Source organism: Ascaphus truei, chromosome 7 (genome assembly GCF_040206685.1).
Source record: "Ascaphus truei isolate aAscTru1 chromosome 7, aAscTru1.hap1, whole genome shotgun sequence".
Lineage (NCBI taxonomy): Eukaryota > Metazoa > Chordata > Amphibia > Anura > Ascaphidae > Ascaphus > Ascaphus truei.
In genome coordinates, this window is record NC_134489.1 from 2442708 (window position 1) to 2455468 (window position 12761).

Consider the following 12761-nt stretch of genomic DNA (forward strand, 5'->3'; position numbering starts at 1 on the left):
AAATTATTGTGACGACTCAGGAGATTTCTTCCTCTTCCTCTCCCTCTCTCCCATCTCCCGTTATCCTTTCTGCCCCTTCTCACTCCTCTCCTTCACCGTCTACCTCTCTCCCCTTGCCGCAGCGCGTTCCCCGCAGGTCTCGCGTACCCACGCGTCCCCACAACCCCTGCCGTAATCCTCCCTGCTCCCTCTCCCCCGCGGTGGCTCCTTTACATTTCCCTGTGGTGCCATCTGTCCCGTTGCCTCCTCCGCGCATGGTGCCTGCAGCGTGGCGTTCCGCGCGCCTGGTGACGCGTCCGGTGCGCGCGTCCCCTCAGCCCACGGGGGACGCGCGTGCATGCTCCTCTCTGCCCTTGCTGGCCATCGCACGGGCACAGGCCTCGCCCACGTTTCCCTCCGCTTGGCTCCGTCCCCCTCCTGCTGCCTTTCCCTGCTCCGTGCGGTCCGCGCCTGTGTTACAGTCTGTGCGCGCGCATCCCCAGCTTACAGGGGCCGCGCGCACAGACTCTACTTATCAGGATTCCCCTGTCTCCGCCTCCCAAGCTGTTCAGGCCATTCCCATGACTGCCCCTTCTGTCTCCTCCTCTTCTCTCCCTGACCTATCTCTATCTTCTCACTCAGAAGCATGTGTGAAGAGCTCCCAGGCATTTGGTAAGGAATCAGCTTTATTCTTTCTTTCTTTGTTATATTTTGCTGTGGATCTGTGGGGGAGTATACTGTGAGTATACTGTGAGTTTTTTTTAGAGGGTTTTGGGTGCTTTTTCAGGTTTAAAAACCGTTTTTGGTTTTCACCCAGAGGCTGCAGTGATTCAACCCAGCAAAGCTACACTGTGGCTGGCTGGAAACTGTAGTCTCAACCCCTCTCAGCTCACCCACCCCTGGTTGTTTCTTTTTCTTCTAATTTCACCTTAATTTAAGCCTGATTTCCTTTTGTCATTTGCATTTTTGGGAGCTCTGTGTCTTACTTTAAGACCTTCAATATTGTGGTGTGGTTTCTTGTAAGAGAGAGAGTTAAATAATAAGGGTTTTTTTCTTCCCCTCCCTGTGCAGAGATAGTTAATTGGTTCTTAAAGGGACAGTTTCCTCTCTGCATCTCTCTCCCTAAGCACTATTTCCTCCCCTTACTTAGAGGCTTATTTTATCATGCCTGGGGGGAATAGGACTAGTGCAGCAACGGGGGCCATACCTGGACATCGGACCCCAAAAACTGGGGCCCCTAGGATCAATAACCACAGCCCTAGGCCTGGTACATCCAGTGCCCTGGCCACACCTCCCCCGGCTCCTGTTGTCAGTTTAACCCCTGCAGTCCCAGTTCCAACATGGGCGCAGGTGGCAGCTGCAGGCGTTGACCCCAGCAACAACAATGCTGGGGCCACGCCTGGTGTGAGCAGGAAGCTTGGGGTGAGGTGCCCAATGTCACCTGGCCTCAACATAAACAAGAAAAAATGGGTGTATATAGCGCTAAAAAATAATACAGTGATAATGAAAGTGAAGTGATGTGACAATACACAAAAGGTATAAACTAGGCTGCCAGGTAACACCAACTCCAAGACACAGTTGGTAAAACAAGACAAATAATAAACAATACAGACCGGCACCGATTAGTTCAAAGGTGGAAACAAAGTGTCCAGCACTGAAAGAGTCTCAAATGGTATATAGCTGTAGATGTATCTTCCCAGCTTGACTTCAGTATGTAGACTCCGTCAACATAATGCAGAGAGGAAAAAACAAATAGAACACATCATTGTGCAATAAGCAATTACTAAACATGCAGGACCAACAAGACAAGACAAACACTACATATAACAAGCAAGGCTGACTACTACTAAAAGATAAATTTATTACACACAATAACAATGAGGTAGCAGACGTGGGATCCGGTGGGTAAAAACCGGAATCCTACTTACAGGACTGCCACAGATCAAGTGCAGGGGTTTAAGGTGAATGGTGACCGGCTGTAGCTCCGTCTGAACTCCTGACATCCAGGGCTCTCCTCCGCTCCGTGACCGGAAGCGCGTCACACCGAGCGACTCGGCGGCTCTCCTGGAACTGTCCGTCAAGCTGTCTCCGGAAATGCCCTCACAGGGGCGGGTGAAATCGCCAAAGTCCCTCTCACAGAACTGAACTGCTACTGCAATGCTTGCACGTCCTCTGCCACTCTCAACACGTAATAATAGTGTAGGGGGGACCTACATCCCCATAGAGCCCATGGAGGGGTTAGGCACAAAAATCATCCCCCTTCATCCCAGACAGCCTCATGCGCCCATGCCTGCAAGCCCTGGGAGATATTAAATCTCCCATAACAAAAATTCCGCTGGGCTGCAGGGATAGAGCGCTGAGGCACGTGCTCTCATTTAGGCGGCAGGTACAGCTGCTGCTGCCGGGGAGCACAGAATCTGTAGAGGGGTCCTTTAGGGTGCCCTACGAGGGCATTCAATACACTGTGTTCTATGGCACGGAGGGGGTTAGGTGTTATTTGTGCAAGGAGCTGGGGCACACTCGTAGGAGTTGCCCCAAAGGGAATAGAAATCCCACTTCAGCTCCTGCACCCGCCCCTCCCTCTGCCAAGACACCCGGTGCCGCTGTGCCCACCACAGCAGGGCCCTCGAGGGCCCAGGTCCCTCCAGGGACCGCAAGAGATGTCGCTGTCCCATCCCGAAAAGTGACGTCTGTACCTCTCCCCAAAGAACAGAGGGAGAAGGAAAAACCCTCGAGGGCCCAGGTCCCCTCTGGGACCGCAGGAGATGTCGCTGTCCCATCTCGAACAGTGACGTCTGCGCCCACCACAGCGGGGCCCTCGGGGGCCCAGGCCCCCCCTGGGACAGCAGGAGATGTTGCTTCCCCGTCTCGAGCAGTGACATCTGCACCTCTCCCCGGGGAGCGGAGAGAGGGTGAGGGGATCGCCCTGGAGCGGCCACCCTCTGTTGTCACTGTCCCCCCCGGGAGGAGACACCCTGTACCGCTGCGCCCACCGCGGCGGAGCCCTCAGGGGCCCAGGTCCCCCCTGGGACCGCAGGAGATGTCGCTGCGCCATCTCGGGTGGTGACGTCTGCACTTCTCCCCAGGAAAAAGAGGGAGAAGAAAAGAGTTACCCTGAAGAAGTCACCCTCTGTTGTCGCTGTCTCCCCCGAGGAGCACCCTACCCCCAATGTAAGCACCGTACAGGGTGCGGGGAAGCGGTGGGAGGCTCCCGCTGAGGAGGTGGCGGTACCCTTTTTTGGGGAATCAATCCCCAGGAAGAGGAAAGCAAAAACTAAGAACAAGAGGGTGATTGAGGAGGGCGAGGAGGGTGAACCGTATTACGTTCACCCTCAGAAGTCTCCGAAGCGGAATGCAACATCAATTCCGCACAGGGTGGCCCTGTCCGGCCCACAGGTTAGGATTAGCCAGTGTAAGCCGGACCCCATAAATATGCAGTCCCCCCCCTCGAAGATCTGGAGGGAATGCAGGAGGAGGTACCCGGCGTCCCTGGGGTGGAAGATCAAAGTGCTCAACAACATGAGGCTTTGCTCCTAGAAATGGATGTTGGGGAGCCTTCCAACACCCCTCCCAGTTGGAGAACATCCCCCGGGGACTTGTGTTTCGGTGAATCTGCCGCGCCGGACGCAGTTATCTTCGGGAACTCGGAGGTCGGCTAGGATCCCCCTCCGGCTGTGCCGCCTTCGGGTGGCACACCTGAGGCTGAGCCCCGGTTTGTGTCACCGGAAGAAGGGGATGGGCTAGGGCTGACCCCCGTGGTTGGGGGTTTGGAGGATGGAGCGGGGGAGGCGGGTGTGGGTGAGGGTGTTTTAGCGAGCACTTCTTTTTGCATCTGGGAGATGCCAGATGTGAGCTCTCCTGGTGAGGAGTTTTGGTCGGGCACTTTGTTGGAGGTGACTGCTGGGCTGGACCCTCCCTATGAGGTACTTGCTGAAAAGTGCCCTCCCGCGATGAATGCGAATGCCCGTGGCATCCTGTTTGTTCGCATGGTGGTAGAGGAGACCAGGAGGGCACTGTGTGCCTCGTTGGCCCCCGAGGACCCTAGGGAGACCGCTACCTCCGCCATACCGCCACCAGCTACCCCTGAACATCCCACCCCGGGGTTGGATGTGGAGGATATAGTGGACCCCCTCGTGGAAACACTGAGGAGGGGACCCACTTTAAGGCTGAGAAAGGCCCCCGCAGAGAAGGGCGGGGGTCTTCAGTTTTTCAGTCAAGAGGAGCTCGGGGAGTTGGGGCTCAGTGATGAGTCCTCTGGCACCGCGGAGGCGGTGGACTCTTTGACCCCCATTATCCCTGCCCAGGAGCTAGATGGTTTCCTGGAGGATACCCTCTGCAAACACGGAACCACGAAGGTGCAGTTGGCCCTTGGAAGGTGGAAGGATGCCTCGGTCATTCTCCAATCTCTCTTAGTATATATCAGGGCTAACCACAAGACCAAAATCTCTGGGCCTATCCATCTTCGTGTCCTGAAATTTCATAAATTGATGCGAGACCACATAAAGGCTTCTTGGGGTGTAGCTCCCTGAGCGCCTGTGGAAAGCAAAACTCCTGATTACCAATGGCTTTGAGCATCGGTACACTTAACGTGAATGGCTGTAAGGACGGGTTTCGCCGTTTCCAGGTACTCTCCTTTTTACAGAAGGGAAAGTATTCTGTGAGTTTCCTGCAGGAAACCCATACCACTCCAGAGGCTGAAGCCAGCTGGCATCTGGAGTGGCGAGGCAAGGTCTTCTTCAGCCACCTCACTTCGTCATCTAGTGGGGTGGTGACACTGTTCTCTGAGTCCTTTCAACCAGAGCAACTGCTTGCCAAAACTGTTGTTCCAGGTCGCCTGTTGCATCTCAGGGTCCGGCACGAGGACTACACGTTTAATTTCTTGAACGTGTATGCTCCTGCCACCGGACCCCTGAGAAGGCAGTTCTTCATCAGAATGTCTGAATACCTGGAGACAGTGGACGCGGACGAACACGTGGTGCTCGGAGGTGATTTGAACTGCACCCTCGAGGCTCTGAAAGAACGGAATGGCCCGGACCCACACCCGTGTTCTGCGTCGGCCTTGCGGGAGGTCATCACCCGCTACTCCTTGGTAGACGTCTGGCGAGAACAACATCCCGAGGCATCCACTGAGTTCACCCATGTTAGGGTGTTTAGGGGTGAACGGATGTCCAGGTCCCGGATCGACAGGCTGTATATATCCAGCCACAGCCTGTCGCGAGCCCAGTCCAGTACCATTAGGCTGGCGCCGTTTTCGGACCACAATTGTGCATCCATGACGGTGGCGCTAATACCAGCAGCGCCCTCGGCCGCCTATTGGCACTTCAACAATACGTTGTTGGAAGACAAAGGGTTTGCAACGTCGGTCCGAGACTTTTGGATGGCCTGGAGAGGTTGCAGATCAGACTTTGCCACGTTAGAGCAGTGGTGTGACGTGGGCAAGGTTCATCTGCGCCTAGTTTGTCAGGAGTACACCAAAGGTGCCAGCAGGCGGCGCGATGCTGAGATCGAGGGAAGAGGTGCTCGATCTCGAGAAACGGCTGTCTGTGGCAGGAGACCAATACCTGCAGTGTGCGTACGTGGAGAGGAAGTGCGTTCTCCGGGACTGTGAAGATCGGAGAGCTCGGGGGGCCTATGTGCGATCCCGCATCCACTTCCTTCGGGAGATGGATCGCGGGTCGCGCCTCTTCTACGCGCTGGAGAAAAAGAGGGGAAACCGTAGACATATCACCTGCTTGTTGGCAGAGGACGGTACCCCTCTCACTGACCCGGAGAGCATCCGGGACAGAACCCAGAGATTCTATGTAAATTTTTTCTCTCCGGAGTCCATCCAGCCAGATAAATGCAGGGTCTTATGGGAGGGGCTTCCCACGGTCGGTGAGGATGGAAGGGAGCGGCTTGAGTTACCATTGACTCTGGCCGAGCTCTCTGAAGCCCTCAATCTCGCGTCCCGTGGAAAAACGCCGGGGCTAGACGGGCTGACTGTGGAGTTCTTCCGGTTTTTCTGGGAGATGCTGGGACCTGATTTCACCGAGGTCCTAGCCGAAGCCCTGGAGACTGGTGAGATGCCCCTTTCGTGTCGGCGGGCAATACTGTCTCTGCTGCCGAAGAAGGGAGATCTCCACCAGATCTCTAACTGGCGACCAGTCTCACTGCTCAGCACGGACTATAAGATCGTAGCCAAAGTGCTTTCGCTGAGGCTCAAGTCCGTGCTGGCAGAGGTGATTCACCCCGACCAGTCCTATACTGTCCCGGGCAGGAGTATTCATGACAACATCTTTTTGGTCCGGGACCTGATGCACTACGCACAGAGGACTGGTCTATCACTCGCCTTCCTGTCCCTAGATCAAGAGAAGGCGTTTGACAGAGTGGATCACCGTTACCTTATGCAGACCCTGCGGGTGTTTGGCTTCGGCCCACAATTTGTGGGCTTTCTCCAGATGCTGTACGCCTCTGCAGAATGTCTGGTGAAGATCAATTGGTCCCTGACGGCACCTTTTGTGTTTGGTCGGGGAGTACGTCAAGGGTGCCCCCTGTCTGGGCAACTGTACGCGCTGGCCATTGAGCCTCACCGGGCTGGTGCTGCGGGAGCCCGACATGCGGGTAGTCCTGTCGGCTTATGCCGATGACGTGCTCCTCGTGGCCCAGGACCTAGATGATCTAGAGCGGGCACAAGCGTGCCAAGAGGTCTACACCGCGGCCTCTTCTGCTCGGATCAACTGGTCCAAGTGCTCTGGCATTTTGGTGGGTCCCTTACAGGTGAACTCCTTGCCCCCCGCGTTTCGGAATGTCTCGTGGGAGAGTGATACTCTCAAGTATCTGGGAGTCTACCTGTCTGCTGCGGAGGACCCGGCCCCAGAAAACTTCAGTGATCTTGAAGAACGGGTCATTGCTCGTCTGGGGTCATGGGTGTATCTGTCGCGAATGCTTTCCCTTAGGGGAAGAACCCTAGTGATTAATCAGCTGGTGGCTAGTCAGTTATGGCACCCGGCTGATAGCCATGGGTCCAACCCCTGAATTTATCAACAAGATCCAGAGGAGATTGATGGATTTCCTCTGGATGGGGAAGCATTGGGTCTCTGCGGGAGTTGCGTGTCTCCCTTTGGAGGAAGGTGGACAGGGAGTGGTGTGTGTCCGCTCCCAGTTACACACTTTCCGCCTCCAATACCTGCAGAGATACCTATTCGCTGATCCGTCTCCGCAGTGGTGCCAGTTGGCGACCAGTTTCTTTCGCCAGCTGCGCAATATGAGGTATGACCGGCAACTGTTTATCATCAGGCCCGAGGGTTTAGGTAGAGACCTCTCGGTGCTGCCTGCATACTACCAGGACTTACTTAAGGCCTGGAAACTGGTCTCCGCGACCAGGAAGGAATAGGCAGTGGGGGTTGATTTCCTCGCCGAGCCCCTGCTGTATAATCCGGCAGTGGGGGCTCGGATGTTGGATTCACCCTCTATTTGCCGCCGGCTAATCCTGGCGCAGGTGACCAGAGTCGAGGATCTCCTGGACTTTGGGCGGCGAGAATGGGTTAGGGCAGAGGTGCTCGCGCCCCGTATGGGTCTGCGTACTGCCCGCGTCCCTCATCGTTTGAACCGGAAGATTAAAGATGCCATCCACCCCAACTCACGCACCTTCATTGAGGGGGTATTGCAGACCGGAGAGCCTTGTCAACCTATCAACATCAGCTCTCCGGATCTTTGAGTGGAACCAAAGCCACGGCAACCCCCTCGGGCTCTTCTCTCCCCCAACCTCCGTAGGTTGGGGGATATGTCCCCGGCATGTTTCCGCGGCATGCCGAGGAAAGTCCTGTATTCTCTAGTGCTCCATATAGTGCACTACCTCGCCCTTGTCACCCGCCCAGATACTATCTGGAGGCGGGTATTTCCTGCGAACGAGGGTGAGAGACCCCGGTGGAGGGAACTCTATTCATCCTTGGTTCCCCGTCCCGCCGGGGATTTGAGTTGGAGGGTCCTCCACGGTGCACTGAGCACAGGAGAGTATTTGGCACATTTCACGGACTCCCCCGCCGCTTGTCCCTTTTGTGGCGAGCGGGAGTCCGTATATCACATTTATTCGAGTTGCGCCAGACTGCAGCCCCTCTTTTCCTTCTTGAGGAGCCTTCTCCTGCAGTTCTGGCTACACTTCTCCCCTCATCTTTTTATTTTTGGGTGCCCAGTGTCCCGGAACGATAAGCCTAGGGATCTCCTGGTCAACCTGCTCCTGGCATTGGCTATGGTAGCCATTTGTAAAACCAGGAGGCAGTGTTGGAGGGGGGGGGGGGTCCCAACAAACATCGTGGTCATGTTCCGGGCGCTGGTGCACTCCCGTATTCGGGCAGAGTACTCGTACGCCGAGTCTACTGGGACGGTTTCAGAATTTGCCTCCCAGTGGGCATTAGGCGGGGTGCTCTGCTCGGTATCCCCCATCAAGGGTTCTTTAGAGTTAACCCTACTGCTTTAAGTGCACTTCAACAGTGCACTTGTTGGTCTTCTTTTGAATATTTGTTTGACTGGTTTTTCTTTGTTCTACTTGGCAACAAGTAGAATTGCTGTTCAACTTCGCCGGCCAATCAGTTTTAAACCAGATCAAAATAGACCCACTTCTCTCTCTGCTAAACCCCTCTCTGCCATTGGTGCACCTCCCTTTATAATCCCTGTCTGTCCACCTCTTCCTCTCTCTGCATAGTTCCTGTTTCCCTGTGTGTACCTGTCCTATGCTGTGCTCCCTCTGTGCTCCTGTGAATCCCTGCTCCTGTGTTACTTTGGATTTCCCTGGCTTTGACCCCTGCTCTCCCTGGACTACTCTGCTCTCTGGTAACCCCTTGAACCCTGCTACAGATACGACTTCGCTGACCTCTGGCTTCCTAGGACCTGGCTTGCTCTCTGACGACTCTACACTCTGGATCCCCTGAACATTGGCAAACGGACACGACTATTCTCACGGACACTCCCCAAGCGTTGCAAGTATATACTAACAACTCTTTCAACAGGCCCAGCAACGCTATACCACACTCCGGGCTTCCTCCCACTACTGTGGGTGTGTGGTATCATACCGTTCCCACATCAGTACTGGGGTCTAGCTTGGTCTGCGGGCATACAAGCGTGACAATTATATTCTACGTTTGTGAGACAGGATGAATCTAAGAAGATGAGAAAGAAGGGAGAGGAATGGGCCACTGACTATATATCTGAAGACAGAAGGGACCTATGACCCATTCATTTAGTCCATCCTTCTTTCTGAAGCACTTATTAATTCACCCAGGGTTACAATATTATGCTCAGTGGTAGACAATATTTGCCCATCCTGATTCTGATTGTGAGGAGGAGGTAGGATGTATTGTCTTACCTTCCCATAAAGTGCCTTGAATCTCCTGTCACCAAGTCTTGGATCAGAAAGAATGGATAGAGAGCTGCGTAAGGAGGAGAGAAGAATACCATTGTTACATCTGTCTACATATTATGAGCCAATTGCTAAATCAGTCTGTCCCAGAAGGAATCTTTGACCCATGAAGTCTGTTCCTCCCATCAGTGGGTGGCTATGTAGGGTCAAAGCGTTTTACATCAATCCACACATGATGGGTGAGAGTGATACGTCCATCCACACATGATGGGTAAAATGTATGCATCCATGCACTTATGATGGGTGAAAGGGATGCATCCAATCCCTCATGACGGCTAAGAGTGTTACATCCATTCACACATTATGAGTTTGTGTTACATCCATCTGCACATGATCAAGGAGAGTGTTACACCCACCCACAAATGATGGATGAGAGTGTTACTTTCCCCGTGTCTCTTACTGTCTGCATAGAAGAAGCAAGGCATCTCCGGGTTGGGATTTAAGCAGTCGTAATAGTGCTCGTTTATCTTCATGGTGTGTTCCTTAGTGTAGGTAATATCCAAGGCCAGTCTCTTCCCAGGTGGGCAGCCTAAGTACAATGGCACTGCGGTATTACCCTGCATAGAAAAGCAAGAGGCATTAGAAGTTTGTCTGTCCATCCCACAGCAGGGTGATGCAGACAGAAGGGAACTATGGCATATCCAAGGGATTAAGGGCTATTCCAATCTGCGCCACCAATTGCTGAGTGGCACAGACAGTAAAGACCTATGGCAAATTGAGTCTATCCCTCCCAGCACAGGGTGGTCATTATTGCTGAACAGGGTGTTATGTAATAAAAAGTTATGAGCCAAAATTATTATTTTGATACGTAGTTACCTGCAGTTGCGGGCCTTTTGCTGTATGGTGATAACACTTTGAGTCTGAGTTTACCACCTAAAAATAGAGGAGCAAACACTAATATTGATGATAATTAAATAAGGGGCTGATTTATGACTGAGCGTGCATAAAGAATGCGATACAGAATCTGAAACATGATTCTAACCTTGAGGACCATATAGGTTTTCATCAGACTTTTACCGCTTAAACTCTGTGTTGGGTATTTGCCCTGATCAACCAATGTCACCTGGGAGAGAGGAGAGAATACAAAACTATTTTAAGTCCATGCGTCAAGGCAATTTGGGAGCAAGGATGACACAACCAGCATCACTTTCATTCTGCGTCTCTCAGTATCAATGTATCAAAGTTGTTTGCTCCTATTTCCCGTCCGTGTGTCCACATGTGATTTGGAAGCAAGAGCAGGAATTATTTGATGCACATATTATGAACAGGGATTCTGATTTTCAGTTTGTATATTTTTCGCAGTGTTTTATTTTTTATAATCAGTGTTAACGATAACACATTTACATACATTTGAATTTGGTGTTTATCTGTGCATTTTTGTTAAACTTCCATACTCCCTCATGCTGCCTTTGTATCCTATGAACATATATTGAGTCCCCAACGGGGTCACAAAAAAGGTTCCCCAATAATTGCACTCACTCAGTATGCGTAAATGGTAGAAAATGGGGCTCAGTGACCCGAAGTATATTACTCCACCAGAACGATCACCAATATTATGGTGTCAGAGAAGTCCCGAATATGCTCCGATCAATGATAAAACAATAACATTTTATTAACATATTGAAGTAAACTGTGCAATATATACACGGTGAATATTAAAATCCCCTATGGTGAGGTATATTTTCGGCGTTGAGTAAATGTATCCACAAATAATGTGCTTACACTTTGCACTGTGGAGTAGTGTGTCTTTCTGAAGGATATAAAGATGCACTGTAGTCCTATGAGGTAACCACTTAGGCTGAGTCCCTGGTGGTGACAGAGGTGCGCGCGCCGCGCGCCGCACACCAGACACTCGCATCAATCAAGCAGGCCCCAGTGGGTTCTGTTGTCTTGACTTACGAAGCACGATGGAGCGTCAGCCAGCAGGAAGACAAGAAATGTGTCTTCCCGTGCAGTGACGCGGTCACGTGGTGTGCTGGGAGCCACCACCCCGTTTTGGCCACGACCCCCCTGCGCCTCCCATCTCTCCCTAGAGACCGCAGATTGCAACTTTAAGCTGTGCACACGCCGCTAGGATGCCAAGCACGAATGCAGCCGCCAACACTTGGGCCGTAGCCTTAGGACGCGCTTATAGGGCGCCCGACGGCAACGCGATGGATGACGTCACCTGTCACTGCTAGCAAAAGTTGGAATTTGCTTTCCGGCGATGTCGCGGGCGACCAGGTCTTTGATTGGTGCAGAGGCTATCACATGTGGCGACAGCCTCTAATGAGGGTTGGTTTTCTCTCCTCCTTAACCATCGGGCTCTGGTGGACGTCTCTCCTCCTCAGTTTGCCTCATGTCCACTCCTACAGCGGCCGCTGGAAAAGGCACAGTTTAATGTGTATATATATATTGATAACCTGTAAATTAACTGTGGGATTTCAAAGTCATGGCTACCAGGCTCAGTGCCTATGCGTATGCGAGACAGCCAGGACTTGAAAGCCTTAGAGATTCCAGAAGTGTGAACCCTTTTGTTAGCAAGGAGGGCTAACTGGAGTAACAATATTCTCAGTTCAAAGGGTCCCTGTAACCTAGCCCCAGACTTAGTGGCATTGACCCGGTGGGGGGTTTTGAATAGTGAGTGGGCAAAATGCCAGGTTTGTGCACATGCTCTCTCACTGTTCTCAAGCCTGAGGTGCCAGCTTTCACAAACCTGGCAAAGTGTGTGAGTCATTGGAGTTTAAATTCCCATGCCACTGGTTGGAGGGCAAGCGGTGGGACGGCCTGTCCTGAAGTTTATAAGACAGCTCGTCGCCCTCCCAGAACTCTCTCTGCTGTTGTTCTTTCTTGGGTTTTTCCAAGTGATTCCAGAAGTCCAATTTCCCATAAGGCAAGAACGGGTCGGACTGGGCCCAGAGACGCCTTGCTGCGATTGCAAGGAGGAAGGCTGCAGGACTTTTAAACCAGACTTCAGCACTGGACTGTTTTAAAGACTTTATTTCAACTAGGAAAGTCAGTTTGTCAACCCCAGGCCCCAGTATGTGTATCTTTTTCTGTCTATTGTAATTCAATGTGTGTTTGCCTGTTTCTATGGAATTACAATATATTTTACTTATTGGCTTTGCTCAATGATAAGATCCTGGTATAAAGGTGTGTATATAGCCTGGTCTCCCGTGACAATGCTAATAAGTTGCTAATGCAAGAAGCCTGACAGATAAAATGAGGGAGCTTGAATTAATAGCTGCAAGGGAGCAGTATGATATCATAGGCATTACTGAAACATGGTGGGATGAAACTCATGACTGGGCAGTTAATTTAGAGGGTTATTCTCTTTCTCTGAAGGATCGAGCAAATAGAAGGGGAGGTGGAGTATGTTTATATGTTAAACCGGATCTAAAACCTATTA

General features: G+C 52.2%; 1 protein-coding gene across 5 annotated transcripts in view; it reads right to left on the reverse strand.

Annotated features, from left to right (window-relative positions):
• The window catches only part of CATSPERG (catsper channel auxiliary subunit gamma), a 97269-nt gene that overhangs the window by 26685 nt on the left and 57823 nt on the right, over positions 1–12761 (reverse strand). For 4 of the 5 annotated variants that reach the window (XM_075606845.1, XM_075606844.1, XM_075606847.1 and 1 more), the window contains 4 exons: positions 10356–10436; positions 10190–10246; positions 9774–9930; positions 9320–9383 (listed from right to left, as the gene is read on the reverse strand). In XM_075606845.1, coding sequence (XP_075462960.1) covers positions 9320–9383; positions 9774–9930; positions 10190–10246; positions 10356–10436 — 359 coding nt within the window. Of the gene's footprint in view, positions 1–9319; positions 9384–9773; positions 9931–10188; positions 10268–10355; positions 10437–12761 lie in introns of those variants that run through there. The other variant, XM_075606848.1, reaches the window with a different exon arrangement.